We start from the raw sequence: 26,097 nt of genomic DNA, 5'->3' as shown, positions 1-26,097 counted from the left end.
ACTATATTCCATTTTACATACATGTAACATGCTGCTGCTTTATGCCAGCTAGCCAAAGAATATCTGATATTCCATTACATCTTCAGTGAGTAAAACAAAGGGGGGGGCATGTACTAAAGTTCTCATTTTACCCTTTCAGAGACAGAAAAAAATTGCTCTTCTAAACACTCAGCCCTTCAGAATCAGCTCCCTTCTGAGGGAACTGGGTGGCTCAAGTAATTATTGGTAGAGGAACATGGAGCTTTTCATCTCCAAGTCACAAACTGAAGCCTGCTCTGTACTGGTTGTGACCATGGGATTATTCCAACAGCTGTTCAGTGGCCTGTGAGGACTAGCATTCCTGGTCCAACAGTCTCAGTCTCCTAGATGCAGTCTCACAGAGGACAAGGGTGGTCATGGAGACTACACTAGCTAAGGGTGTTTTCTCCAGTCCATGGTTGGGGCACCTTGGAACAGTGTAGAGAAACCTGAACTTCTGAGGTCTGTGCTGTAACTGTTCTGTGATACAACAGAGAACCTCCACCTCCAGAGCTGTCACTGATACTTCACAAGCATCAAACGTACATAAAATAAAGAAGAAAAAAGTATAATTGCTTGGTGGAGTGAAGTTTACTGAATTAATGCTTGTAAAGCATGTTGATATCCTCCAGTGAAATGCCCTATAAATGCCAGGCATTATTCTGTTTTCTAGCTCTTGGGCCTCCGTGGAAATTCTGAGACAGGTAAGAAATCACTTGTGAATTACTTCCATCATACCAATTACTAAAAAGACTGGAAACTGAAGTGTAGTCTGCAAGGTGGCAGAGTAGACACTGCATCATTCTTCCCCCAATATTGAAAAAAAAACCCTGCAATTATAGATGCCTTCTCAATTAAAAGCAGGTAACAACTTCTTGTTTTCAGCCTGAATGCAAACTGTCTGGGTGAGGTGAAAAGGACAGCTGACAAGAAATGCAAGAACACCAGTTAAGAGGAAGTTCTCAGCTACATTCCCAATCTACATGAATGTGATGCAGCTTTCTCTCAGCTAGCCAAAGATTATTTTCATGAATTTTATGTAACAGCTCAGATGGTAGTAGGGGGGTGTCTCTGTAGATAAGGACTTACGTATAATTCAAGGAACTTGGCCAAAGTTGTCAAGTTTAGGTGCCCAAAATTAGGCACCTAAGTCTACATTCAAGTACCTAAATCAAAGTGGACTGATTTTCAGAGGTAACTACATTTGAAAATGCTGGCCTGTAAAAAAAAGTTGACCACATCTTAAAATTCTATCAGCAGTCTTAGAACAGGTTATAAAACAAATAGGTAAATTTATTTCTAATGGTTACTAAAATAGTTTCTTTAAATTATTTACAAATCATCATTGGTCATTTCCAACTAATATAGTAATATACACTTTTAAAAAACCACTTGTCCAATGAAGTGTTTATAACATTTAAAACTTTTCTTCATGAGCTGTTCTTACACACACAAAATGGCAACACTTCCATGTCTCTCTGCTGTATAAATACCTCTTACACAAAACAAATTAGTCATCAGTTTCCAGCTCTCAAAGAAGGGCCAAATCCACCACTAGCGTAAGTGGTCACAGCTCTAAGTCTATGGAGTTCTCTTGCACCAGTCATTAATCCAGCCCATTTCACATCGCAAACCAGAGTCTTTTCTGGTAGTCTCAGCATGGGGACTTAGCTGCCCTTTCACCCCCTACAGATAAGTCCTTTTTAAGGACTTTTATAGCAAGACAAAGGGAAGTTTGAGTAATGGATGTATTAGAGTGCCATCAATCTGGCAGCTATTGTAAGAAAATGTATCTTAAATTTGAGCAGTGTCTCCTTCAAATCCAAGAAAGCTGAATGGATCTGGAACAAGAGACACCCAAGATGAGATACTAGGCAGCAGAGAGGCATGAAAGAATGACAATTCTTCTGTGGGAATAGAAATACATATATGATTTTTAATCGGTGGTAAATTTTAGGGATTTTTGGCATGAGACACTCAAAATATGGTCAATGCATGCATATCAAGTCTGTTTTTCTTAAAATTTACATAGGAAGCAGCAGGTTTTATGCAGACAAATGGGGAGTCATTTGGGACAAGGCTTACAACAGTAATAAACAAATCCTCTCGATGTAAAAATACTCTTTTCAAATAAAACCTTTGGATCTTGCCAAAATAATCTGTTCAGAATGTACACATTTTAGGCCTTTGAGAAGGGTTTGATGAGGCCTTTTTAGCACACACTGGAACAGCATTTAACATTTCCTCCTTGAGATTTGTAAGTCTTAAAACTTGATGCAGAACAAAGGATTCCTGGGTGCTCTGGGGAGCAGATGCACTAAGGGGTTATTTTGTTAACTGATGTGTTAATGCCCAGAGCAATCACTTGCACCTCATTAATCCCAGCCTCCAAAACTGGAGGGAGGGGAGGAAGGCTCATCTAAACAGAACAAAAACAGCTTTGAGAAGTCTCTCCTGAACCAGATCATCATCATCTATTCAATTCAGCCAGTCTAGGAAACATGAAGAGACAACTTATACCCAAGGCCATGGTCAGCTGGAGAAAGAAAGCCGATGGTTGGAATGCATGTAGCCCCACCTCCAATTAATAAAATTAAGCCTCCGAGAATAGAGGGGAACGTTATTCTGGTAGATTGGAAGTAGGCAGAGGAGACTGTGGAATCTGCTAGATCCCATTATCTTGCCATACCCAATGGCAGTACTACTTACTGCTGGAAAAAGTTTCAGCAGAGAGATGCTTGTCTACTGCACACAAGAACAGCTTTGCATACAGAGGGATGGCTCTACAATGGGGCAGGACATTTTTACCTACAGAGCACTAGGCCCAGTAAGTTACTGAGGAAAGCGCAACCTAAGAGCTGTGCTCCATATGTACGCTCTTCAGTTGTCTAGTGAGAACTCCAGTTCCTTTAAATGCAATCACCCTCCCAGTCCTTGCTCTGCAGAGAGAACACCGTGTGCTGCCTCTGCTCAGCAGTTAAGTTCTGCACTGCCCGGGCACCACAACACTGGTTTCCTATCCTTCCAGGTCTCAGATTTAAGTCATCTGTAAGCAGCCCTCCTTAGGGAGAGCATTTTCAGGCCAAACAGGCAGGACCAGGTGGGATATGCGGCTCCACAGTCCACTCAGCTTATCTGTGTCCATGTGATTATAGGAGCTGGGAGTGTCTGAACTGGTGAATTTGGCCCAGAGAAAATCCCGCACTCTCTCCTCAACATCCAGCAGACTGAGGTTCTTTTCCAGGGACTCTTCATCCAGAAGGACAGTTAGCAGAAGAGTTACATCCTTAAATGCTGCATTTTCATGGTCACAGTACTTGTAGAAGATCAAAGTGGAGCCTGCAGGCAGAGACTCAAATCGATGCACCACAGCTGCTTTTTTACCTTCCTTGAACCCAGAGCTTAGCTCATGATCTACTTCCAGCTTGACATCGTTGCTATCCAGCATGGCTTTTGCAGCCCCATCAATCTTGATTGTGGCAGCACTCAGGGAGGAGGAATAAGCTTCAGCAATCTGGTTACTTAAGCACTTCAGAGATTTTTCAGCTTCTTGAGCAGCTGTGAGCAGTAAGATGGCAGGCTGTGAGTGAGGATGGGTGGTATTGAGTCGTTTTATAAGGAACATTTGGATTCTCTCCCACAGTCTTGGATCCTGATTTGGATAGACATTCTTAAGTTTCTTTATCTGGGTCGCAAATGCTTGCGCAACTTTGATTTCTTCCCTCGGCAAAGTCTTGGAGGATTGATTCTTCCAAACATGCCATATAACAGTAATGGAAGCTACTGCTAATACCAAAATGCACATCCTAAAACATCCTGCACTGGACTGTCCAACAGGCTCTGCACAAAAGAGAATGTTAAAAATAAGCAAATGCTTTCATCATTCAATGGGGAATCAATTAGTATGGATGAGTGAATAGTGACATTTCAAAAGACCCATTTTCCGATCCCATAAACAACTGAACACCACAAGGTAATGGAGACACCCTGGAGTGAGAAAGAAGGACTTAACTTCCTTAGAGGAAAAACTGCAGGATAATGCAAGACATCGGGTACATTTTTCAAAAGCACCTAAACAACTTAAACACACAAGGCACAGTTTGAAAATGGGACGTAAGCATTTTTGAAAATTTTGCTCACTCATATTCTAACCATAATTTAGTCTTCGATTAGATATAATTAAAAAACACATTAAAACGTATCTTAAAGAGGCAGGTCAAACCTGGCCCAACATTTAAGTTTTGTAAGAATAATCTTCTACAAAATCTGAAGGCAACAGAAAGGAAAAAAAGTAAAGCCACAGAAACCAATCTCAATGGAATTTTTAGACAAAATGAACATTCTTCATCACTGTTTGTAACTCAAACATTACTGCATTGTGCTAGTGCTGGGGTTCTCACACTAGGAGTCACAAGGTTATTATGTGGGGGTTGTGAGTACATGCCTCCCAGCTAGCTACCAAGTCTGCTGTGAAAAGTGATATTAAACATACAAATATCACTTTAGAATGGTGTTAATATTAAAAAAAATGTTTTTAATTTTGTAAGGGGGGGGGTGTCACACTCAGAAGCTTTCACGCTCTGAGAAAGGGATCACCAATACAAAAAGTCACTGCGCCAGTGCATAAGAACCCAGAAGTTAAATGGCCTCATCTGTTCATTCAGAGAACAAGAAGTAAAAGCAGGGGATGACGAGGACACAGGAAACTGCATCTTACCATTGAAATGCATGCAATCAGACATTTGAAGATGGGTTACAAGTTTGTTTTTTAAATGTTGTTAATTTAACAAAGTGACTGAACTATTAACCAGGGTTATTGTCAACATGAAAAAAGCTTATAGCATGTTTTTAAAAATCTTATCCTCCCCCTCCTGTCCTACAGGATCTGATCCTGTTTCCAAAGAAGTCACTAATAAACCTCCCATTGATTTCTTTGGAAGCAGGATCAGACCCATAGCAAGGAGATGCATTTCTTGGATCCTAAATACTTCAGAAAACAGGATGACAAAAGTTTTCTGTAGATTACTACAATTGAATTTGAAGCATCTAATTTAATAAAAAACAAACAATGGAACACAGAACTACTATCACTATGCATGCCCCAAATTTAATCTCATGTAGATGCCAGAGTCTATTAAAGGAGTAGTGGGCAGACCAGGTGGAAATCTGAGAAATCAGACAAGAAGCCTCGAGTCATCTTTCCCTCAGTGCTGAAAATATGTCTCCTGATAAGCAGGATCTGTAATGCAGGTCTGTTCTAGTAGGACCCACTATACAGCACCAAGTTAAAGGAGCTTGAATACAAGGATGGGCACAAAAATGGTTAAATGCTATACATACATTAAACCAGAGATGGGCAAACTATGGCCTGCGGGACCGTCCTGGCCAGCCCTTGAGCTCCCGGCCGGGGAGGTTAGCCCCTGGCCCCTTCCCTACTGTCCCCCTCCCCCATAGCCTCAGCTCGCCACGCCGCCAGCGCTCTGGCCTGTCGCTCCTGCCAGGTGGCGTGGCTGGCTCCGGCTGGGCGGCGAGCTCCTGCTGCTCTGAGCAGTATGGTGGGTGGATGGGGTGGGGGAAGAGGAGTCATGGTACAGAGAGTGGTTGGATGGGACAGAGGTTCTGGAGGGGTGGTTGGATAGGCCTGGGAGTCCCAGGGGACCTGTCAGGGGTGTGGATAGGGGTCAGGGCAGTCAGGGGCTTTCAGGAGTCAAGGAGTGGGGAGGGTTGGGTGGGTCGGGGTTCTGAGAGGGGCAGGGACACATAGGGAGTGGGTGCCAGCCTTTTTGAGGAGGCACAGCCTTCCCTACCTGGCCCTCCATCCAGTTTCACAACCCTGATGTGGCCCTCAAGCCAAAAAAGTTCGCTCACCCCTGCATTAAACAGATCTGAAAGCAGGAATCTTACTTTTGGCTGCAGGCTGCGAATGCTTCAGCGTATTGGGTTGAACTTGAGATTCAGCTTCACCTGTTGGAGTGATGGGAGGGAAGGGGAGTTAAGATGACAGAATCCTGATCCATTTATCCAGTTATCAATGGAAGGGATGAGAAACATGAAAACTGATTTTAGCTCTAAATTCAGTCTTGCTCAGGGATTGGCAACTGTTGGCACGCAGCCCATCAGGGAAATCCACTGACAGGCCAGGACAATTTGTTTACCTACAACATCTGCAGGTTTGGAGGATCACAGCTCCTACTGGCTGCGGTTCACCGTTCCAGGCCAATGGTGGCTGCGGGAAGCAGCGGCCAGCACATATCTCAGCCCACGCCACTTCCCACAGCCCCCATTGGGCTGGAACAGAGAACTACAGCCAGTCGGAGCTGCGATCGGCCAAACCTGCGGACACTGCAGGTAAACAAACCATCCCAGCCTGCCAGCGGATTTCCCTAATGGGCTGCATGCCAAAGGTTGCCGATCCCTGATCTAGCTTCTGCTTTTTGTAGATGATTCTACAGTAAAACAGGCAGAAAAGTTAAACAACCTTACCTCATTGACAGCACTGCTTAGCCAGCATTGTCTCACTAACAGAAGTGAGAAAGGGACTATGAACTCAGCAGTCCTTAGCTGCTACTGTAACAAATAATCACTTGGAAAGGATTTCATTTCAGGTTTGCATCAAAAAGAGTTCAAAGCCAGCCCTGCCCAGTTCCCAGAGACAAATACAGTGGCATGTTCACAACTGTTTCAGGCCAGCAAACTGATCTCTTTCAACTGGCAGACCAGCTTCAGTTTCCCATCCACACTATTCCCAGGTCCCCTTTTTCACAAAAGCACGAATAACCAAACATGCTTATGGAGAGCTAACAAACTCCTCAAACGCTGAACCACCAAAAGAAAATCACAATCAATCTATACATAGGTAAACGAGAGGCAGTTTTATCCACATACTTGATCTCCTGAATGTCATCTTCTGGTTAAACACTGGTTGTTTTTGTACAACTGTTGGGGTATCTGGAACATAGTAACAGAAGAAACATATGCATATTTTAAAAGCAATACTTTGACTGTATTAGACTGAAGAAACAGAAAAGTAGTTTTGTCAAGCACAATCTCAGGCCTCAAAGTTACTTCTGCCCACCAACCTGCTGCATAACATCATCAGAAAACTGGACCAGAATAGTGCTTTATAACTCAAAATGCAAGCTTTTATATGAAAGTGAGGCTTTGGAGTATTCATGTAAAAAAATATGAGAAGGTAAAAGATAATAAAAAATTACTCCTGAAAAGAACAGTGTCAACTGCATTCCATCAACATGTATGAATGTGCACACCATACAGTTATCAGTTGTTATGGTTTCAGTAAGGGTACATGTTATGTTTACTCACATGGTACAAAACCACCTACATTTATGGTTCCTTGAGTCAAATAAGTCCTGTGTAATCACAGCAATTGTCTCAAAGATGAAAGATCTCATATATAGATGCATAGTGACAGATGGGGGAGGGGGAGGGGGAGGGGGAGAGAGAGAGAGAGAGAGAGAGAGAGAGAGAGCGCGCGCGCGCGTAGAGGATGCTAGCAGAAACACGCAGGCAGAATCTGAGCAAGGAAGATGAATGGCTAATGGAAAGGTACCCCAGAATCCCAGGAGATAACCTAAAACAATTGACCCCGATCAGAGGTTTATGAGAAGGAAAACTCAGAAGTGAACATACGGGACACGAATGCTTTGTATCATGTCTAATACTTCAACACAGTGTTTGCTCAGCTGCAGCCACACTTGCCTGTCACATTGGGCAGTGTCCTCATTGGTGGCTGCTTGTTGTTTGAAATTCAGAATAGGATTACATTCAAATCACAGAAGTCAGCACAATAAAATGAACAGAGATCATAAATTTAACAGACACTGACCAATTTGGAGACAAATCAATCACGGACATAGTACTTCCAAACTGCTACTCAAAGGGCAGCTTGGCATTTGGGATGCAAAGGGAGATTTAAAACAGTCACTCCTTTCTCATGCAGCCTGTCCCAACCTACATGCTTAGCTGCCTTTATTTCCTAGTCTTTGTATTCAGTCACTGGATTTCTAAGCAGAAAATGGAATGCTGTAACTAAAGTGAAATTAATTCTCATGAGAGGTACCACCAGATGAATGCCTTTTGGAACCAAAACCACTTAATACAAAGGGCAGCCATCTCACCACACACCTGAAGACTGAGGGGTCATGCCTATGGGCAAGGGTGCTAAAGCGTATCGATTGTGTAGGTGTTATACACCACCTCCTTGAAACTGAACGAAGGCCAGCACAGCTCTGCTTTTGCATGCACCTCCTCTCTCGTCTCCCAAGTCCATTTCATCTCCATGCTTTGTCAGGTTGGTGCACCTGGCCGCTCCCCAGGTCTTCTCCCATAAGCAATCATATAGCAAGTTGATTCAATTTTGACCAAACTGGATTTGAACCATACCCTATTACCAGTCCTCAATCACCCAGTCCTCCATCAGTGTATCTATTCAGACGCTTTAGTATCAGTTGTAGGAACTGCAAATCAAATTATCTTAAATCATGTCTTAAAGGGGCCCTCAACTTTAAAAAAACCTATTTCTGTCTAAAAAGTCTTCTCGTACTGTTACAAGTCACATCTAAGATGTCTATAACAGAGAGTAGAGGAAAAAATTCTCTTCCATCACTTTATTTGATAGCACTTGGTATAGTCACTTTCCATTGCTGGAGTCATTGGGAGGTGTCAGTAATTCAGCTCTTCTGGAAAAAAAATAAGGCCACCTAATTAAGTGGCTACAGTCCCACTCCTGGAAACACACATATGAGTAAAGTTACTCACATGAGTCTCATCAAGCACGTACCTTAAGTGTTTGCAGGCTGGGGCCCTATATGTGCACTTAAATCTAGGATTTCACTTTTGAGTATTTTGGCCTAAGACAGTGTAGTGAGTATTACCAAAAAAAAAATCCACAAAAATTGTCAAGGAGCTTTTTTCAACTGATTAGGTTTCAAATTAACAGTGCTCCTTTAATAAAATTAGGAGAATTTCAACTTTATTATATTTAAACTAAAATGACTTATAGTAGATTTCTCATGTTTAAACAAGATTTAAGCAGTCTAGAAAACGAATCTTTGCTCTATGTTGTGTCACGTTTGTTACTTTTCAGCAAGATGACAGCCTCCAGCAAGAGATGGCAAACGTCCATCATCAGAACCCAGGACACCACAGACCCGGGCACACCAACTCAAAGTGGCTCCAGACCCAGCCAGAACAACAGATGCAAAACTTATAGACATATCTCCAGTAATACAATGCTCATCATCATCACCCCCTGCAGGCCCCCCCACCCTTACCCCACATACCACCCTTCAAGAGCCATGGGTCCTACTCATCTAGTGCACTAAATGTTCCAACAATTATGTGGCAGAACCAATCATTAAGCTCTCAAATGAACTCACACAAGACAAACACCAGATCACCTGTTGGCAAACACTTTTCACAAAGCGATCACTCTATATCTGACCTATCAGTCCTCATCCTTAAAGGAAATCTGCACAACACTTTCAAAAGATAAGCCTGGGAGCTTAAATTCATAACTTTGCTAGATACTAAAAATCACGGTCTTAATAAAGAGACACTAATGTATGTCTTATTACAACAATCTGTAACCCACTAACCCCCTTTTAGTCCTATGACATCAGGGGTGTTAATAGGCCACTTCACCTTGAATGCTCCCTTACAATATATCATAAGTAGTTAGCATAAACTCTGTTCAATCTTTCATTTAGTTGTGACACTCTTCGTACCTTTCCCACAGCTGAAGAGCTCTATGTAGCTTGAAAACTTCACTCTCTCACACCAAGAATTTGGTCCAATAAAAGATGTTACCTCACCCACTTGGTCTCAACTGTACAAATATTATTGCATATATATATCAAAGAATGGTTCTCTCTGCCCAAATTTTCAGAATGCTACATTGAACTACAAAAGCGTACTGCCATATATACAGGACTGTACTGTAATGATATCTTGTTATGTTTTACTTTGTCTGGCCCAAAGTTCACAAAGTTTAAAAACTGAACTGATAATCACTGGAGACAAACCCTTTGACAGGAGGAGGGATGGCTGCAAAACATCACTTCCATTACCTCTTGGAGGTTGAGACACAGTCTTCTTATAATTTTCCCCATCATTTTCAGATTCATTGTCACTGTAGCCATCAGCATCCTCTTCATCTTCCTCCTCCTCCTCATCTGTAAAGACAACAGGTTATATAAAGATTAAGAACCACTTGCCACACAACTCAAAAGCTATTATATATAGCTACAGCATGACATTTTACAGAATAAAAGGACAGGTCCTTGTCTCAAGAAGTTTATGGCCTACACTAACCATGGGACATCAAAAAATGAAGGCTACAACAGGAAAGGTTGTAAGATAAACTACTGGATGCACGTATCTTGTTTAGTTGCTGTTTTACCAACTTGTGTAACTGTTTGGGAACTACAGTTCTCCCTTGGGTAATGTTAATAGTTGGAGGAGCAAAGTCCAGCAAGATGGCAGGCCAACCAAGAGAATCAAGCTAGGAGGAGGATTTGAAAGAGTGAGGTGGTGCACAGAGGGATATCAGAGGGATATTTCAAGCGTTCAACAGGGGTGTGGCATGATACATAGCACAGAGCTAACTGTGAGAGGAAATCAAGAGAGTGACTAGATGCACTGGGCTGACAAAGCATGGGGCAAGAACACTGAAGAGGTCGTGAATGGAAGAGCAGAGCCGTACAGCACCTCGAAGGTGAAAGGTGACCAATTCAGACTGGCCTCTCAAGACTACAAAAATACATACAGGTGTGAAGAGGTTTCTTTGTCTTTGTTAAAGAAATAGCCCCTTCCCACCTTATGTAATACCAGTCCTCTCAGCATTCCTTCATAAAAATATCATTGCCTATTCTGCAGTTCCTGCCATCTAAAACAGTTCTTTTATATTACTCCTTTTCATTTCAAATCTTAGTTGACTAATTTCTCATATGTATGAGATAATTACAGTTTCACACTCACCCCCTAGTTATATTTAAATCTAAGTTTGTATTAAAGATACAATATTATTTTGTAAGGTATTGTATTGCTGAAGTCATGGGCTTTCCAATTCAGGAGCCACAGTCTAAACAAACCTGAGAGCTCTAAGTGAACAGAGTTAGATAGGAACCACCAGCATGGATCAGATCAGAGGTCCATCGAGTCCATTATTAAGTTTCTGACAGTGGCCAGCACTAGATGCTTCAGAGGTAAGGGTAAGAACCCCACAACTGGCAGATGTGAAGTAATGTGACCCCAACATTCAGTCTCTTCTTGATCTCTAGTAGTTAGAGATTGGCTTAAGCCCTGAAGCATAAAATTTAATATTCCTTCCAAAAATACAAAATTATTTTCTTTTGATAAATGTGTTTTTTTTTTTTTAAATCTCAGTCCACAAGTGGGAATCTCATATTGAAACACAAGGTTGTAAAAAGTCAAGGACCAACACACAGTAGGGGAAAATGGTGCCGGTAGAGGCAAGAAGCCTCTTGATGCTACTATGGCCCATGACTGGAGACCCCCCCAAGACAACTCTGATTTCTGCAGTAGTAATATCTATGCTACACTAGACTTTTCTGTAATTACAGATCCCCATCACCGCCAAAGGAGGGGGATTCGTTTAGAACTTACATAGAAAGGGGCATAGCAACTATTAGCAAAAGTTTTCTACTCTTTAAGTGAGCCACAGTTACCACTGTATTCACAACAGACCCATTAGGCCAGATATTTTTACATGGCTGATAGCTACAGAAGCTGTTCATAGTCATTTGCTCTCAAACTGTGCTCAAGATCTCAGTTTTGCCTTCCCACATTCAATTTTCAATATTCACCTCTAAAAATGTACTGGGGCTTCTTCCAAACCCATATTTGCAATTAATACTTAAAAACTCCCCTATATAATGCTTACAGTGGGCACCAAGGCCAGTTTAGGGAAGACTGCTATCCTATGCCCTAATAGCATGTAAGAAATATGTACAGCTTTCAAACTTCTCAAAAACCAATAAAAGCTCAGACATGGCTTGCTACAGGGCTTTACTTTTATTGAATTTTTAGGATTCCAAGAGATTTAACTACTGAAAAACTGCTTCTGTGGCAACAGTGTCAGTCAATGATTCAATAGCAGTCTGTTTGCCTATTAAATAGGCATTTATATGCTTCACTCTAAATGGTTTGTCTGATAGATTAGGATTTACTCTAGAAAATGAGCAAGTGGAGAAAATTTTTGTAGTAACTAAACATCCAGGTTCTAAACATCCTGTTTAAATGTAATAGGAGTTTCCTATCTACAAAATGAATGTATCGGTGCAAAATAAAAAAAGTTAGAAGTAAATTAGTTCTATTAATTGACTATCTTTTTGAAGTAATAAAATATTACTTTTACAAAACATAAATTGTGTGGCTATTTGTAAGGTGATTATTACAGTAGAAGCTCAGAGTTATGGACACCTTGGAAACAGAGGTTGTCCATAACTCTGACATGTTTGTAACTCCAAACAAAGTGCAGTTCGGGCTCCAGTTCCAGCAGCTGACATTCCAGGACAGGCTCCAGCAGCAGCTAAACTCCCTCCTCAGCACCAGCAACTTCCTCGCAAGCAGCTTCTTTCCCTGGGTCGGACTAAATTTGCAAGCTTGTCCCCCTCCCAGCTGAGTGTGTGCGCGCACGTAAGTAAACAGCACATCCCCTTCCGGTCGGGGAAGTAGCGGCGCAGACCCCAGCACTGCTCCTGCTCTGTTGTCTCCATCTGCCTTGGGCTGGCAGCCACAGCATCTTCACCTCCTAGCTGTAAGTGGCTGCCCCGTGCATGGGGTGGGATGGGGACAGGAAGCCAAAGACGTGCCTACCTTTAAGATGCAATAGAGGCACAACACAGTATTTCCTTTTTGGGAGGAGAAGGGGGGTCTCTACTGCTGCCTGATTGGTTACTTCCAGTTTCACATGGAGTCTGGTTGACTGGTCAGTCCATAACTCCGGTGTTCGTATCTTTCAGGTTCTACCGCAATAAGTAATTAATAAACTGCTGCCACATCACTTAAAGCATCTAGAACTACAGTGCAATGGAAAATATACTGTAGGAACAGTCCTACCCTGGGAGATGGGATAATCAGTTTTTTCCATCACCAGTTTTCAAGATTTTAGAACATCAAGGTCATGGATCGAGTGTAAGACCTTCCCACAAATCTAGGGAAGATGGGTTTTCAAAACTGTTGCAATGTGCTATCAGAAAAGCAAATAGTCAAGGAACTCAAGACAAACCCTTACTTTAATATTTTTTTAAAAAGAAAAAGAAACACCCCCCCACAAAGTGCATGTACCACACTCAACTTGATCAGAAAACAAGACTAGTCAGTTTCACTTTTACTTAGTTTCACTTCTGGGCTCTCACGCAATAGCACAATTGCATCTGGGTTTTGTGAGGGTGCCAGATGTCCAACACTCTTGGGGAATATTTCATCACCAAAAGCATAACACTGTTTTTGCTGAAGTGTTTTTAAGTTTTCACAAAGACACTTCTTTATGCCATGGGCTGGTCTATACACAGTTTAAGTACCACCTTACCTATATCCATTTAAAACCTGATCTTTAGGATTGGTGCAATGCCACACTGTGGACACAGTTATATGGGTATAAAGCTGCTTATATCAGTATAGCTTATTTCCATAACAGAGTGTGTAGACAAGCCCTTTGATTTGTAAAGCTTTTCTTTCATGAAAAAACCTACATTTGGGACCTTAACTACTTGTCAATTCATCTTTAACATTCTTAGGCTACCCAGACACTCATGTACTCCCAATAGTTTACACAACATACATGCAGGTCTCTCTTTAGATGGAAGCAAAGAGAACAGAAAGTAAGTGATACTTATTCTAGGAACAGCTCACACCAATTTTTGGGCTAAATTTAAAATCTATTTGTCCAGTTTTAAAAATACTCTCCAGTTATCAAACAGTAAGAAGAACATAATGAAACAGTGGGAAATAGTTTTATTTCACATAAGATTAAAATACACTGCTACAGCACATAAAATCTCCAAATATGAAATCAGATGTCTATGTTGTTCAATAGAAGAGTTATTTAAGTCACTACTACTACTAGAAGCGAAAATATAGCTATTAATTCCCTTACAGACTTCTGCAGTTCCAAAGAGTTTTAACCTGGTTGTAATAATTTACTACAGACAGAAGTCTGAGAGAATTCCTGTGTTTCTCAAAGAGCAACTTTCAAATGTTTATCTGTATGTCTTAGGCCCTATAACACTAACGGTTAATGGGGAGTCTCCTTTAACTCAGGTAACAGTGGTCTATCATCTTGGAGAAACTGGGCTGTGATGGGGATAAAATTATGCAAACAAATCTCTGAAATAATAGCAAAAGAGTACAGCTGAAAAGGGCTGTCTATGAAAGCCACAGCTTGTTTTCTTTTTACAAGGTACAGTGTCAAGTTCCTTTTAAGAAACAAACCTTTGTTTCACAAACCCATCCTTAAAGAAATCTGCAGAATTAAGCAGAGTTATTTGTCAACTAGAGGGTTTTTTCATAAGCTCTGTATTACAGGAACAAAAGTCACAGGAAAGAGGAAGATGCATACATCTGCAATTTCACTTCCCTCGTGAAACTAAATACTGAGGTATAAATCTTGCCTAATATCACCAGCTAGTAATGCAAACTGCCTGTCTGGGGAGGAAAAAGTTATCATGTAAGCAGGTAGCATCTTTAACCTGCTCTTAGAACAGCAAACTCTCACCCTGCCTGGAGTCTGGCTTTATCAAAAAGGGAAACAAATTCCAGCCTGAGCCTTTTCCTCAGGCTTGGCTGTTCCTAGGTTCTTCCCTATGGCCCCTACTGTCCCAGGATCCTTCTGCCCAGAGTATCACTCCCACCTTCCCTTTAGGAATGGAGAAGTTAACAAGCCACACCTAACACAAGACTACTGTAATCAGCAGCTTTAGACAGGGCCTACCACCTGCCTACATGGTGGGTCTTCAGAACATCCCTGTTTTGGTGACTGATCTTATTTGACACATCCAACAGTAGGTAACATGCCAGCAAATCAGAAACTAATGTTTTAGAGTATTTTCTGATAGCCAAAGTATATAAGACTGTTCTTTAAACTCTTCAGAATCCAGTTTTTAAAACTGGTACTGAGCTCAGCCATTCCTACAGTATCAAAATCCACTATGCAAAGTGATTCAATCTGCAAAATTATTCACTGTATAAGACACAATATACAATAGTGAGTGTGGTTATCGTGATAACTGTAAACACAAGGCACAAGCCAAATAATGAATACTTTCAGCATCCAAAACATGCCTTTAGTGTAAAAATCACTTATAAAATAGAAGGTTTGGTTTAAAAAAAAAAAATCAAGAGCACTGACATTTATAACCTTCTTAATCTTTGTTCATTTACATAAATTTTAAATATATAGCTTAAAAAAATACACACACACCTGTGGCCAGATCTACACTAAAAAGTTAGGTTGACCCATCTACATCACTCCTGGGTGTGAAAAATCCACATCCCTGAATGATATAGGTAAGCTGACCTAACCCTCATTGTAGGCAGCACAAGGTCTAGAGAAGACTTTTTCCATCCACATTACTACTGTCTCTCGGGGAGGTGGATTAACTACAGCAATGGGAGAACCCCTCCGGTCGCTGTAGTAAGCATCATTGCAGCAGCTGTGCCACATGCAACTTAAAGTTTTTGCATTGGGATACTGTTTTTTAAATTTCAGTTCTATTCATGGCGGTGTCATAGCAAATGGAATTCTGAGTAAACTGAAATCCTTTCGAAATAAAAATCCACCCAATCAGCTTCCAGTGTCATGCAGTTAGACCTCAACCTTACTGCATTGAAGCGGGGGAGGAAAACAAAAAAAGTCACTTAATAGCACGTTGTCAGAGGTCTCTACTTGGAACACTCAACTTCTCGGCATTTCTCAAGCAGCAGCCAAGCTGCAGTGGCAATGTTCTGTTCTGTATGTGCTCTCACTCTGAAGCTTGTTATGACTGTAATGCCCAGATTGAGAAAGGGAGTAACAGCCGTGTTAGTCTGTATTCACAAAAAGAAAAGGAGGACTTGTGGCACCTTAGAGACTAACCAATTTATTTGACCATAAGCTTTCGTGAGCTACAGCTCACTTCAGAGAGACAACCATATAATAGCAAGCAAACCAGAATATTTAAAGTGGAAAAAAAGTCACTTGAACCAACCTGACTCATTCCTTTTGAAATCTCTTTTTGCACTGGAGAGCTTATATTCTGTAAGGCAAAACACCACAAGAACGATTAACAACAATAAAAAGGAAGGAAATGCAGCAGTCATGTTCGTGCTGTGGTTATCTGATGCAGTGACAGATACATTTCTCAGGACGCTGCGAAGACTGCACTCTTACAGACCTAGCTCCCCTCTCAAACTCCAGAGTTTGGCAAATTTAAACTTCGTTATGTCCTTTGTATTTTTGTTTTTTAAAAAAAAAATGGGATGTGCCAAATTACACCTAACCATTAGACTATCAAGTCTGGTAACCCACATCTGGCAGTGGTCTATGCTTGATGCTTTGGAGAAGGTACTGCCAAATCCCAACAATGCATTTTGTGAAATGCAATGCTATACATTGGATGAGCTGGGTGGGATCCCTTCCCGACCCTTCTGAGAGAGTCAATTTATATCTTGAAACATGAGATCTTACTACCCTTCTCTTAGCTTGCATAACTACAGATACTATTGGTCATAGCATGTACTCAGTGTTTTTACAAAAAAAAAAATCACACAATGTTATCTGACTCAATTACTATATGTTGCAATATCCCAGCCAACTATTACTACAACTCATGCACTGTAAAATATATGCTTGTATAGCGCCTTCCATCTGATGATCTCAAAGGCTTCACATACATACATTAGTCCTCACAAACTCCTGTGAGATAGAAGAGTACCATCCCCATTTTACAGAGAAAAAAGCAAGGTGCAGAGAGATTAAGTGATTTGCCCAAGATTATACAGCAAGTCAACAGCAAAGTCAGAAATAGAACTGAGGCCCCCTAATTCCCACTCCCTGCTGTGATCACTGAACTATGCTCCCACAAGTCCTGTGCATGTTTCACTAACATTATACCCCAACTAGCGGAAACCCATCCTTTAGGTTTAAAAGAAACATTTACCTGTCTGTCGACTCTCTCTTATTCTTGGTCGAAGTAAAGACGATACATCTGCTATGCCAACTGCACTTTCACTCCCTAAAACAAGGGAGAGGAATACATTAAGAGCGTAACTTTTTTAAAAACTGGGTTCTGATGGGTTTATAGAACAGTTTGATGCACTTCCACTAACCAGAGAAAACACTCTGTAAATATGCTAGTTTCTGATTGGCTGGAGTGTTTACTCTTATCAGACTATTGGGTATGGCAAATAAGATCAGGGAGTCACCAAAGCAGCCACTCCTCCATCACCAGTACTTGAACCCTCCCCTCCATCTCTTCAAGAACATGGACTTCTTAAGCCCTCTCCAGTTTGGCAATTTTCCTGAGGTATGTGGGGTCTGTGCAGGACAAGTAGCTGCTAGTGTATCCAGGATATGGGCAGCAAAGGGGATGCGGGGACAGGGACAGGATTGTGAGAACTAGACAGAGACAAATAAGGGGACTGGGGCAGAAGGGTCTATTACCACTAGAGAACATCCCCCCGGGAGGCTGGAATTGATCCCAGGATCCTCAAGTCTCAGCATTCCTCTGTCATGTGGCAAATAGCTGCAAAACCCACTGACAAAGTGAGTCTCTCATCACCCTCTAATAGCTGGTCCACACAGAAGATTACAATCTACTACCGCAAGCAGTCACTGAGTTAGCTCAAGTGGTATTGGCCAGTGCTCTGGATCTGAAGGTCAAAAATTGCACTTGCCTAAGGTGCAAGACAGGCAGAATTCACTCCTGAATGAGTGACAGTGTTAGATTTTATGACAGGGACTGAGACAGTACATGCTTTGAAGTCCTTCATTACCACTCTAAATGAAGCAATGTTTGATCCTGCCCCAAAATCTGGCCCTAGATCAAACCTAAAGAATCAATGATCACAATGATCAGGCTCCACGAAACTTCCCCATATGTCACCGAAGAGCTAAAGAGGAAGTGAAGTTCCTCACCCAACCCTCCCCCAAAACCCCAATCCTGAGAGAGGTTAAAGCAATCAAAGAGGCTCAGAGATCAATAAAAGCAAGGTAACAAGTCCTAAAAAAATTGTTTAGTAATACCATCCTTCTAATCCCTAACCATATGGAATAACTGAACACCAGTGGATTAGGAAACCAATCTTTTATTCAAGAATACATCACTTTATGAACAAATAAATACTGTTTTCTTTGGCCTAGCACAATCCTACATACAAATGTTTGATTTTGATGTACCTAAATTATGTGCTGAGACCCAAGGGGCCTCAATATAATAAATAATTGTTTGTAATATTCTATTTTTATGAATCCTAAATTAATGGAGACTATACAAAAAACAGACTCCTAATTTCCTTGCAAAGGGCTTTGGCCACCTTTTTCACAGTAATTATCCTGTTAAGGTGTATTTGAAAGGATACAACAGTGCCTTTACTGTGTAATGGCAATTTAAAATCTAGTTAGTGCCTACCTTAAGGATGTGAAAGAAGACACATAATACTACAGAGTGAAGTCTAGTATTTCTCTGCAGATAAGTAAATTATTGAAACTGGGTATTCTAGATATTTTGAGGAACTAATTTATTGTTAGCAATTCATAAGATCTGGGAGGAGAAGACTTCCTCTAACTGACAAAGGAAAGGAAAGAAAGCCCACTGTTACCTTCTGTCAAGTGTGTCTGACTGTTGTAATTTTTGTTGGCCCTTTGTCTTCTGGTTCTATATGCGGACGCTTCATCTTCAAAACATTCATAGAAAAAAAACCAAGTACTTTAGAAACAAACAGGTAAGTTAGTGTGCACCTATCTATAGAAATAAAAATCTCTGAATCAGTCTGGAAATTAAATTTTTATTCAGTATATAAGCGCACTGAGATTAAACTAGTAAAGTCACTCATATAATCACATAAGAGACACAAGTTGTGTATAACAGAATATTCATCAAATATTTAAATACACAGGTTTTACAATTCAGCTTAAGCCTTCCTGCTTAATTTTAAGAGTTTAAAAATAGGAAAGGAAATAGGTCCCAGCAGGTAATAGGCATGGAAGTAAAAATAAAAATATAAAAATAAAGATACCCACTCAAGACAGCCTGGGTCAAATCAAGCCAGGTCGCCCTAGATCTGTGACCTGGTACTTTACCCTAGTGGCTGTCATCTTGTATTCCAGAAACTGAGGATGTAAAAAGTTACCCAGTTAACTGGTAAGAACTAGTCTTACTTGCTAACCAACCTTAACCGTTAACCCAGTCACGGCAGCGCTACCCCGTTGGAGCAGCCCCAGCCATGCCAGCTCTTTAATCAGTTAACCGTTTAAACAAAATATTTTAACTGTTTAAACAGTTACTTTGTAAATGGTACTTACATCCCTACCAGAAACTAAACTGGCTCTTAAAAACAAAAACAAAATAAGGAAGTCTCAACCCCTTATGGTTGCACAGAGAACATTCAAACTGAGCTGACGAGAAACAGATGCAATAAAGCTTGACAAAGTCAGCAGAGAGCCTGAAACAACTATTCAGAGAGGTGTGAAATGCCCCCCTCTCTCATTGCGTTAAGGGATGTGAACAACTTTGCAGAAGAGCAGCTATAAAGTAGCCCCCTCTCATACACAGATCTAGAACTATGTAGAAGCCAAAAGTTTTACCGCACTTTAGATTTACTAAATGGCAAATGAAGCAGACCTTCTTACCAGTCAACACTGCTACAAACTAAAGCTGAATTCCATGTCTTAAATTTACGCTGAAGTAACAGAGCAAAATTTGATCTCTAGTGCACAGGGAATAAGGCAAGAGTGAACTCATTGCAGAGGATCAAAATAACACAGTAAGCTCATATCTACAAGTTACTTAGTTTAAAATATTTGAATAAGTTTTAGTTCCATTGAGGAAGCAAGTGTTGCATCAACAGACATAACAACTGTATAACACACAGCCTGACTTCACTTGTTTCAGTGAGCTATTTAAATATAAATGTCACACACTTTTTGCACAGGGTCCAATTCTGCTACCCTTACTCACTAAGATCAATGCTTAAGTCATATATTACTCAACATGAGTCAGAGTAGCAGAATTAGGCGTTCACAGTGCAGAGTACAACCTGCACAATGAACAAGGCAGGGGCCCACAAATAGAGTATGCAATCATAAAGTTAAGTACCATATTGTAATAAATATTTACAGGGGCCTGAATTAACGGTGTACAAGTAACTTCAGTTTAGTCATTCCAGTCTTTTGGGGATTCACTTTAAAAAAATACATTAAAGTTGTATAGAAGGTAACATCAACTATTTAATAAATACAATACAGACTTTCTGGTCCTTTGAAAGAAAACTGATGCTGGATACAAAGTTATGTTGTGGGGAGACAACTAAGAAGAATGTAGTACAATGCACAACTCATGTAGATTCCCTAGAGATTTTTACCATAGACACAAACTGGTGGGAAAACGCTCAGTACAATGCTCAAGCTGAATGTCCTCTGTACCACATCTCTTCCCTCCCTGTCTCAGATGCTCAGGCCACTGAAGTTTAACAGCAAACTCTACCCTCCTTAAAATGGCAACCCTGCTGGAAAAACTGACTGTATAAAAGAAACATGTGCAAGCAGGTAAGAGAATGGAATTAAATTGTACCCAAAATAAAGCTGTTACTCTCTTTTCAAAAGCCAGTTGGCCCTACCCTGTTTCTTGGAGCCCAACTGATTAGTTTACTGGCCAGATGTCACTGTCACATTAATGATCTCTAGGGAGCCAGGTTGCCCCGTCTTCCCCGCCTGGGTCTGCCCAGACTTCCTTATCGCGGGAACCGTTTTAAGGGACGCGTGTAGATCTCCTGCTGCTAATTCACCTGCCCCTTTGAAGCCGTTTAGCTGCATATGACAGAAGTAAAGTCTGCTGCGTTTCAGCTGTCCCCTCCCGACACTGAGCAGGCAGACCCAGGGAGCAGCTGAGACGCGGGGCACGGAGAAAGGAAACGAAACCCAACCCATCCCCAGCCGTGCTGCAGCAAAGCGGTGCCTCGCCCCCGGGGAGCCCCGCACGTGGTGGGTCCAGCATGCACCCACACGAGGTGCACCGTGACCCCCACCACGGGGACGGTCCCAGCCGATCCCCAACCGAGATGCTGAGCACGGCAACTCTCACTGAACCCAATGAGAGCTCAGCACCCTGCCACCCCCCGGGCTTAACCCCACGGAGCCCGACCGGCGATGGGGACCGGGTGAGGCAGAGACGGGGTACGGCCTACCCATTCCCCACACACCGCTACAGCGTCATGCCCGCGCCCCCCATTACACCACTCCCCCCCCCCGGGCATCCCACAACTCTCCGAGGCCCCCGCCCGCGTCCCTTCACCGCGCTCCAGCGTGCCCTGAACCAGAGGATGCAGCAGGAGCGCGACGCGCGCCCGCGCCCGCCCGCCCCAACGGCGCGGGTCGGCAACTGCTCCTCAGTCACTCACTTTCCGAAGCCTCGGCGTCCCGCCGCCTGGTCTCCGGCCCCGGCTGCCTGGCCCCGGCTCTCTGCCGTGTCTGCATCTCCACCGCTCCCGGGCGCAGCGACTGCCTGGAGCGCAGGTAATAGGCTCCTCTCGGCACTCGCTCCTTCCTCGCTCTTCGACCTTCGTCCTCAGGGAACGCCTCCTCCGCCGGCCGCGTTTCCATCCGGACACGCCCCACCGTCGCGCTCCTCCTCGGGCTGAAGCCGCCGCACTGCGGCCCGCTAGGGATAAGCGTCGCTTGTCCGATAACCTCACTTCCTGCCGGCCTGGTGGAGGGGCGGAAGTTTATGGGGTGTCTCGTTCCAGCAGGGGCGCCATTTTGAGGGGCGTTTCTCTTGGTGGGCTTTGCTGGAGCTGCCTCTCCCTTGATTGGGAGGAAGTCACGCGGCGTGACGCAGCAGCAGCAGCTCCGCCCCGCCCCGCCCCGCCGCCGAACGCTCCGGCGGGCCTGGCGCTCTCAGCGCCGGTTCTCCTCCATCCCGGCTCCAGCTGCGGAGCAACCTGCCCCCCACCATTCCAGAAGCGGTTCCAGCACCAGCCCTGCCCAACAGTCAAGAGCTGGCTCTGCCGATCCCCTCCCCGCTCCTTCTTCCTCCCCCTCTACTCCTTTTTCTAGCCTTCCTTCCCTCCCGCTCCCTCGTCTCTGTCCTCCCTCCGTCCCCTTTCCCCCAGAGGCGGGGGCTGGCAGTGACACCGATTGGTCTCTGCATGGCCCCAGTTGAGAGAAATGCGAAAGCTTCACCCACACAAGCACGCCCGAGAAGGCAATGAGAGGGGCTGCTAGTTACAGCAAAGAACTGGGAGGCCAGAGTTCTTTTCTTGGGTTTCTTGCCTGAACTTGGAGTGGCTGTTTCGCACAGGCTAAAGCTCACTCAATGAGTAATCCCTTGAAGTCAGTGGACCTACACGTGTATAAAGTTACTCCTGCATGTAAGAATTCGCTGGAATAGGGCCTAATAACGCTGTAGTTCAGTTTTGCTCTAAAATAGGACTAATACAATACCTACCTCAGAAGGTTGTCACAGTTGCAATTCACTAATATATGTAAAAGTGCTATGAGATGTTCAGATTAAAGACTAGTCCATCTTTGTGTGGAGTGTTGGTGTAGAGGGCTTCTACATCCATAGTGGCCAGGATGGTGTTTTCAGGATGGATGGTAGTTTCCTTAGGAAGTCAGTGGTGTCTTGAAGATCGCTGGGAGTGCTGGTAGCATAGGGCCTGAGGAGGGAGTCTACATAGCCAGACAATCCTGCTGTCAGGGTGCCAATGCCTGAGATGATGGGGCGCCCAGGATTTCCAGGTTTATGGATCTTGGGTAGCAGATAGAATACCCCAGGTCGGGGTTCCAGGGGTGTGTCTGTGCGGATTTGTTCTTGTGCTTTTTCAGGGAGTTTCTTGAGCAAATGCTGTAGTTTCTTTTGGTAACCCTCAGTGGGATCAGAGGGTAATCGCTTGTAGAAAGTGGTGTTGGAGAGCTGCCGAGCAGCCTCTTGTTCATATTCCGACCTATTCATGATGACGACAACACCTCATGTATCAGCCTTTTTGATTATGATGTCAGAGTTGTTTCTGAGGCTGTGGATGGCATTGTGTTCTGCACGGCTGAGGTTATGGGGCAAGTGATGCTGCTTTTCCACAATTTCAGCCCGCACACGTCGGCGGAAGCACTCTATGTAGAAGTCCAGTCTATGTAGACTCCTTCCTCAGGCCCTACGCTACCAGCACTCCCAGCTATCTTCGAGACACCACTGACTTCCTGAGGAAACTACCATCCATCGGTGATCTTCCTGAAAACACCAATCTGGCCACTATGGATGTAGAAGCCCTCTACACCAACATTCCCCACAAAGATGGACTATAAGCCGTCAGGAACAGTATCCCCGATAATGTCACAGCAAACTTGGAGGCTGAACTTTGTGACTTTGTCCTCACCCATAACTATTTCACATTTGGGGACAATGTATACCTTCAAATCAGCGGCACTGCTATGGGTATCCACCTGGCCCCATAGTATGCCAACATTTTTATGGCTGACTTAGAACAACACTTCCTCAGCTCTCGTCCCCTAATGCCCCAACTCTACTTGCTCTACACTGATGACATCTTCATCATCTGGACCCATGGAAAAGAAGCCCTTGAGGAATTCCACCATGATTTCAACAATTTCCATCCCACCATCAACCTCAGCCTGGACCAGTCCACACAAGAGATCCACTTCCTGGACACTACAGTGCTAAGAAACCATGGTCACATAAACACTACCCTATTCCGGAAACCTACTGACCGCTATTCCTACCTACATGCCTCCAGCTTTCACTCAGACCACACCACACAATCCATTGTCTACAGCCAAGCTCTACGATACAACCGCATTTGCTCCAACCCTTCAGACAGAGACAAACACCTACAAGATCTCTATCAAGCATTCTTACAACTACAATACCCACCTGCTGAAGTGAAGAAACAGACTGACAGAGCCAGAAGAGTACCCAAAAGTCACCTACTACAGGACAGGCCCAACAAAGAGAATAACAGAACGCCACTAGCCGTCACCTTCAGCCCCCAACTAAAACCGCTCCAACGCATCATCAAGGATATCCTGAAGGACGACCCATCACTCTCACAAATCTTCGGAGACAGGCTAGTCCTTGCCTACAGACAGCCCCCCAACCTGAAGCAAATACTCACCAGCAACCACACACCATACCACAGAATCACTAACCCAGGAACCTATCCTTGCAACAAAGCCCGTTGCCAACTGTGTCCACATATCTATTCAGGGGACATCATCATAGGGCCTAATCACATCAGCCACACTATCAGAGGCTCGTTCACCTGCACATCTACCAATGTGATATATGATATCATGTGCCAGCAATGCCCCTCTGCCATGTACATTGGTCAAACTGGACAGTCTCTACGTAAAAGAATAAATGGACACAAATCAGCTGTCAAGAATTATAACATTCATAAACCAGTCGGAGAACACTTCAATCTTTCTGGTCACTCGATCTCTGACCTAAAAGTCACAATATTACAACAAAAAGACTTCAAAAACAGACTCCGAGAGACTGCTGAATTGGAATTAATTTGCAAACTGGATACAATTAACTCAGGCTTGAAAAGAGACTGGGAGTGGATGAGTCATTACACAAAGTAAAACTATTTCCCCATGTTTATTCCCCCTCCCCCACTGTTCCTCAGACGTTCTTGTTAATTGCTGGAAATGGCCCACCTTGATTATCACTACAAAAGGTCCCCCCCTCCACTCTCCTGCTGGTAATAGCTCATGTTCAGTGATCATTCTCCTTACAGTGTGTATGATATCACCCATTTTTTCATGTTCTCTGTGTATATAAATCTCCTCACTGTATTTTCCACTGAATGCATCCGATGAAGTGAGCTGTAGCTCACGAAAGCTTCTGCTCAAATAAATTGGTTAGTCTCTAAGGTGCCACAAGTACTCGTTTTCTTTTTATAAAGCAGTATTATTCCTATAGCATACAGTATGGAAGTTTGATTTTTAAAAATACAATTTTTAAACACACACACGTGTCACCTCCAGAGGATTTTACTAGTACAGCATATAAAGTTATCTGGGATCTTCTGGATACAAGCTGTGATATAAATTCAAGATCATTATTAGGTTTATTTTGTTCATCTGGATTTGAGCAAAGAATATAAAAACAATTTAGGCAAGACAAATTTAACCAAAATGAAGAGGTCCTGAAGAGCTTACATTTTACTGAAAGAGGGGAGGGAAGGGAGCATTTCCTTTCTGCAATTTCTGCAGCAAAGTCTTATTTAGAATATATAACAGTTAGGTCCATGCCTTTTTCATACTGCAAGGTTATAAATTGTGTTTGGGGAGATATGGATATGCTCTGATCACTTCTTAAGCAAGAATATGGAATCATAGCTTTCTTCATTTCTTAGCCTCTCTACCTCTCAAGTGGGATGTTTATTAAAGAAGAAAGAAATGTTAAATAATGTTGTACAAGTGTGCTCTAGAAGTTCAAATTATGTTTGGAAGCCAGTGAAAATTTGTTATGTAAATTATGCATGCCTTCTTTCGTGCCAGCAGTAGATGTATGAACTGTCAATCTTTCAAAATGGAATAGGAGAACAAAGAATTTGAGCATTATGTTTTATTAAGCAACACAACAGGATGTAACAGAGGTAAAAAACGCAGGAGTAGGTGATTAAGTCCACAGAGCTATTTATTCTGGTTTAAGTGAGGTAGAAAGAGATCTAGTAAACGATTTATAATCTTTCATAGATTCATCTGGTAAATGTGCAGGTAAAACCTTTACATTTCACCTTCATCCAAAGGTCTCAAAGGGCTTTACAAGAATTAAATCAGGTGAGTTACTGACTGTAAATGAAAGGCAGCACTTCAAGATA

General features: G+C 42.7%; 1 protein-coding gene across 3 annotated transcripts; it reads right to left on the bottom strand.

Annotated features, from left to right (window-relative positions):
- Nucleotides 1-1,326: 1,326 nt before the first annotated feature.
- On the bottom strand, nt 1,327-21,993 carry LOC311525177 (torsin-1A-interacting protein 1-like). 3 transcript variants are annotated; one of them, XM_084637048.1, is made up of 8 exons: nt 21,655-21,989; nt 18,859-18,933; nt 17,199-17,273; nt 16,248-16,295; nt 10,107-10,211; nt 6,904-6,966; nt 5,923-5,982; nt 1,327-3,858 (listed from the first exon to the last, which is right to left on the bottom strand). In XM_084637048.1, exons 1-8 carry the CDS (start codon nt 21,854-21,856, stop codon nt 3,056-3,058), a joined length of 1,431 nt encoding a protein of 476 aa, XP_084493174.1. In that variant the 5' UTR covers nt 21,857-21,989; the 3' UTR covers nt 1,327-3,055. The 3 variants fall into 3 exon arrangements, with proteins under 3 accessions (XP_084493174.1, XP_084493176.1, XP_084493175.1); XM_084637050.1 differs by lacking the exon at nt 21,655-21,989 and adding an exon at nt 21,047-21,342; XM_084637049.1 differs by lacking the exon at nt 18,859-18,933 and having other exon boundaries at nt 21,655-21,993.
- Between the last annotated feature and the right edge of the window lie 4,104 nt (nt 21,994-26,097).

This window comes from Lepidochelys olivacea (assembly GCF_965140295.1).
Source record: "Lepidochelys olivacea isolate rLepOli2 genome assembly, chromosome: 8".
Lineage (NCBI taxonomy): Eukaryota > Metazoa > Chordata > Testudines > Cheloniidae > Lepidochelys > Lepidochelys olivacea.
This window is presented reverse-complemented; position numbering and strand designations above follow the sequence as displayed.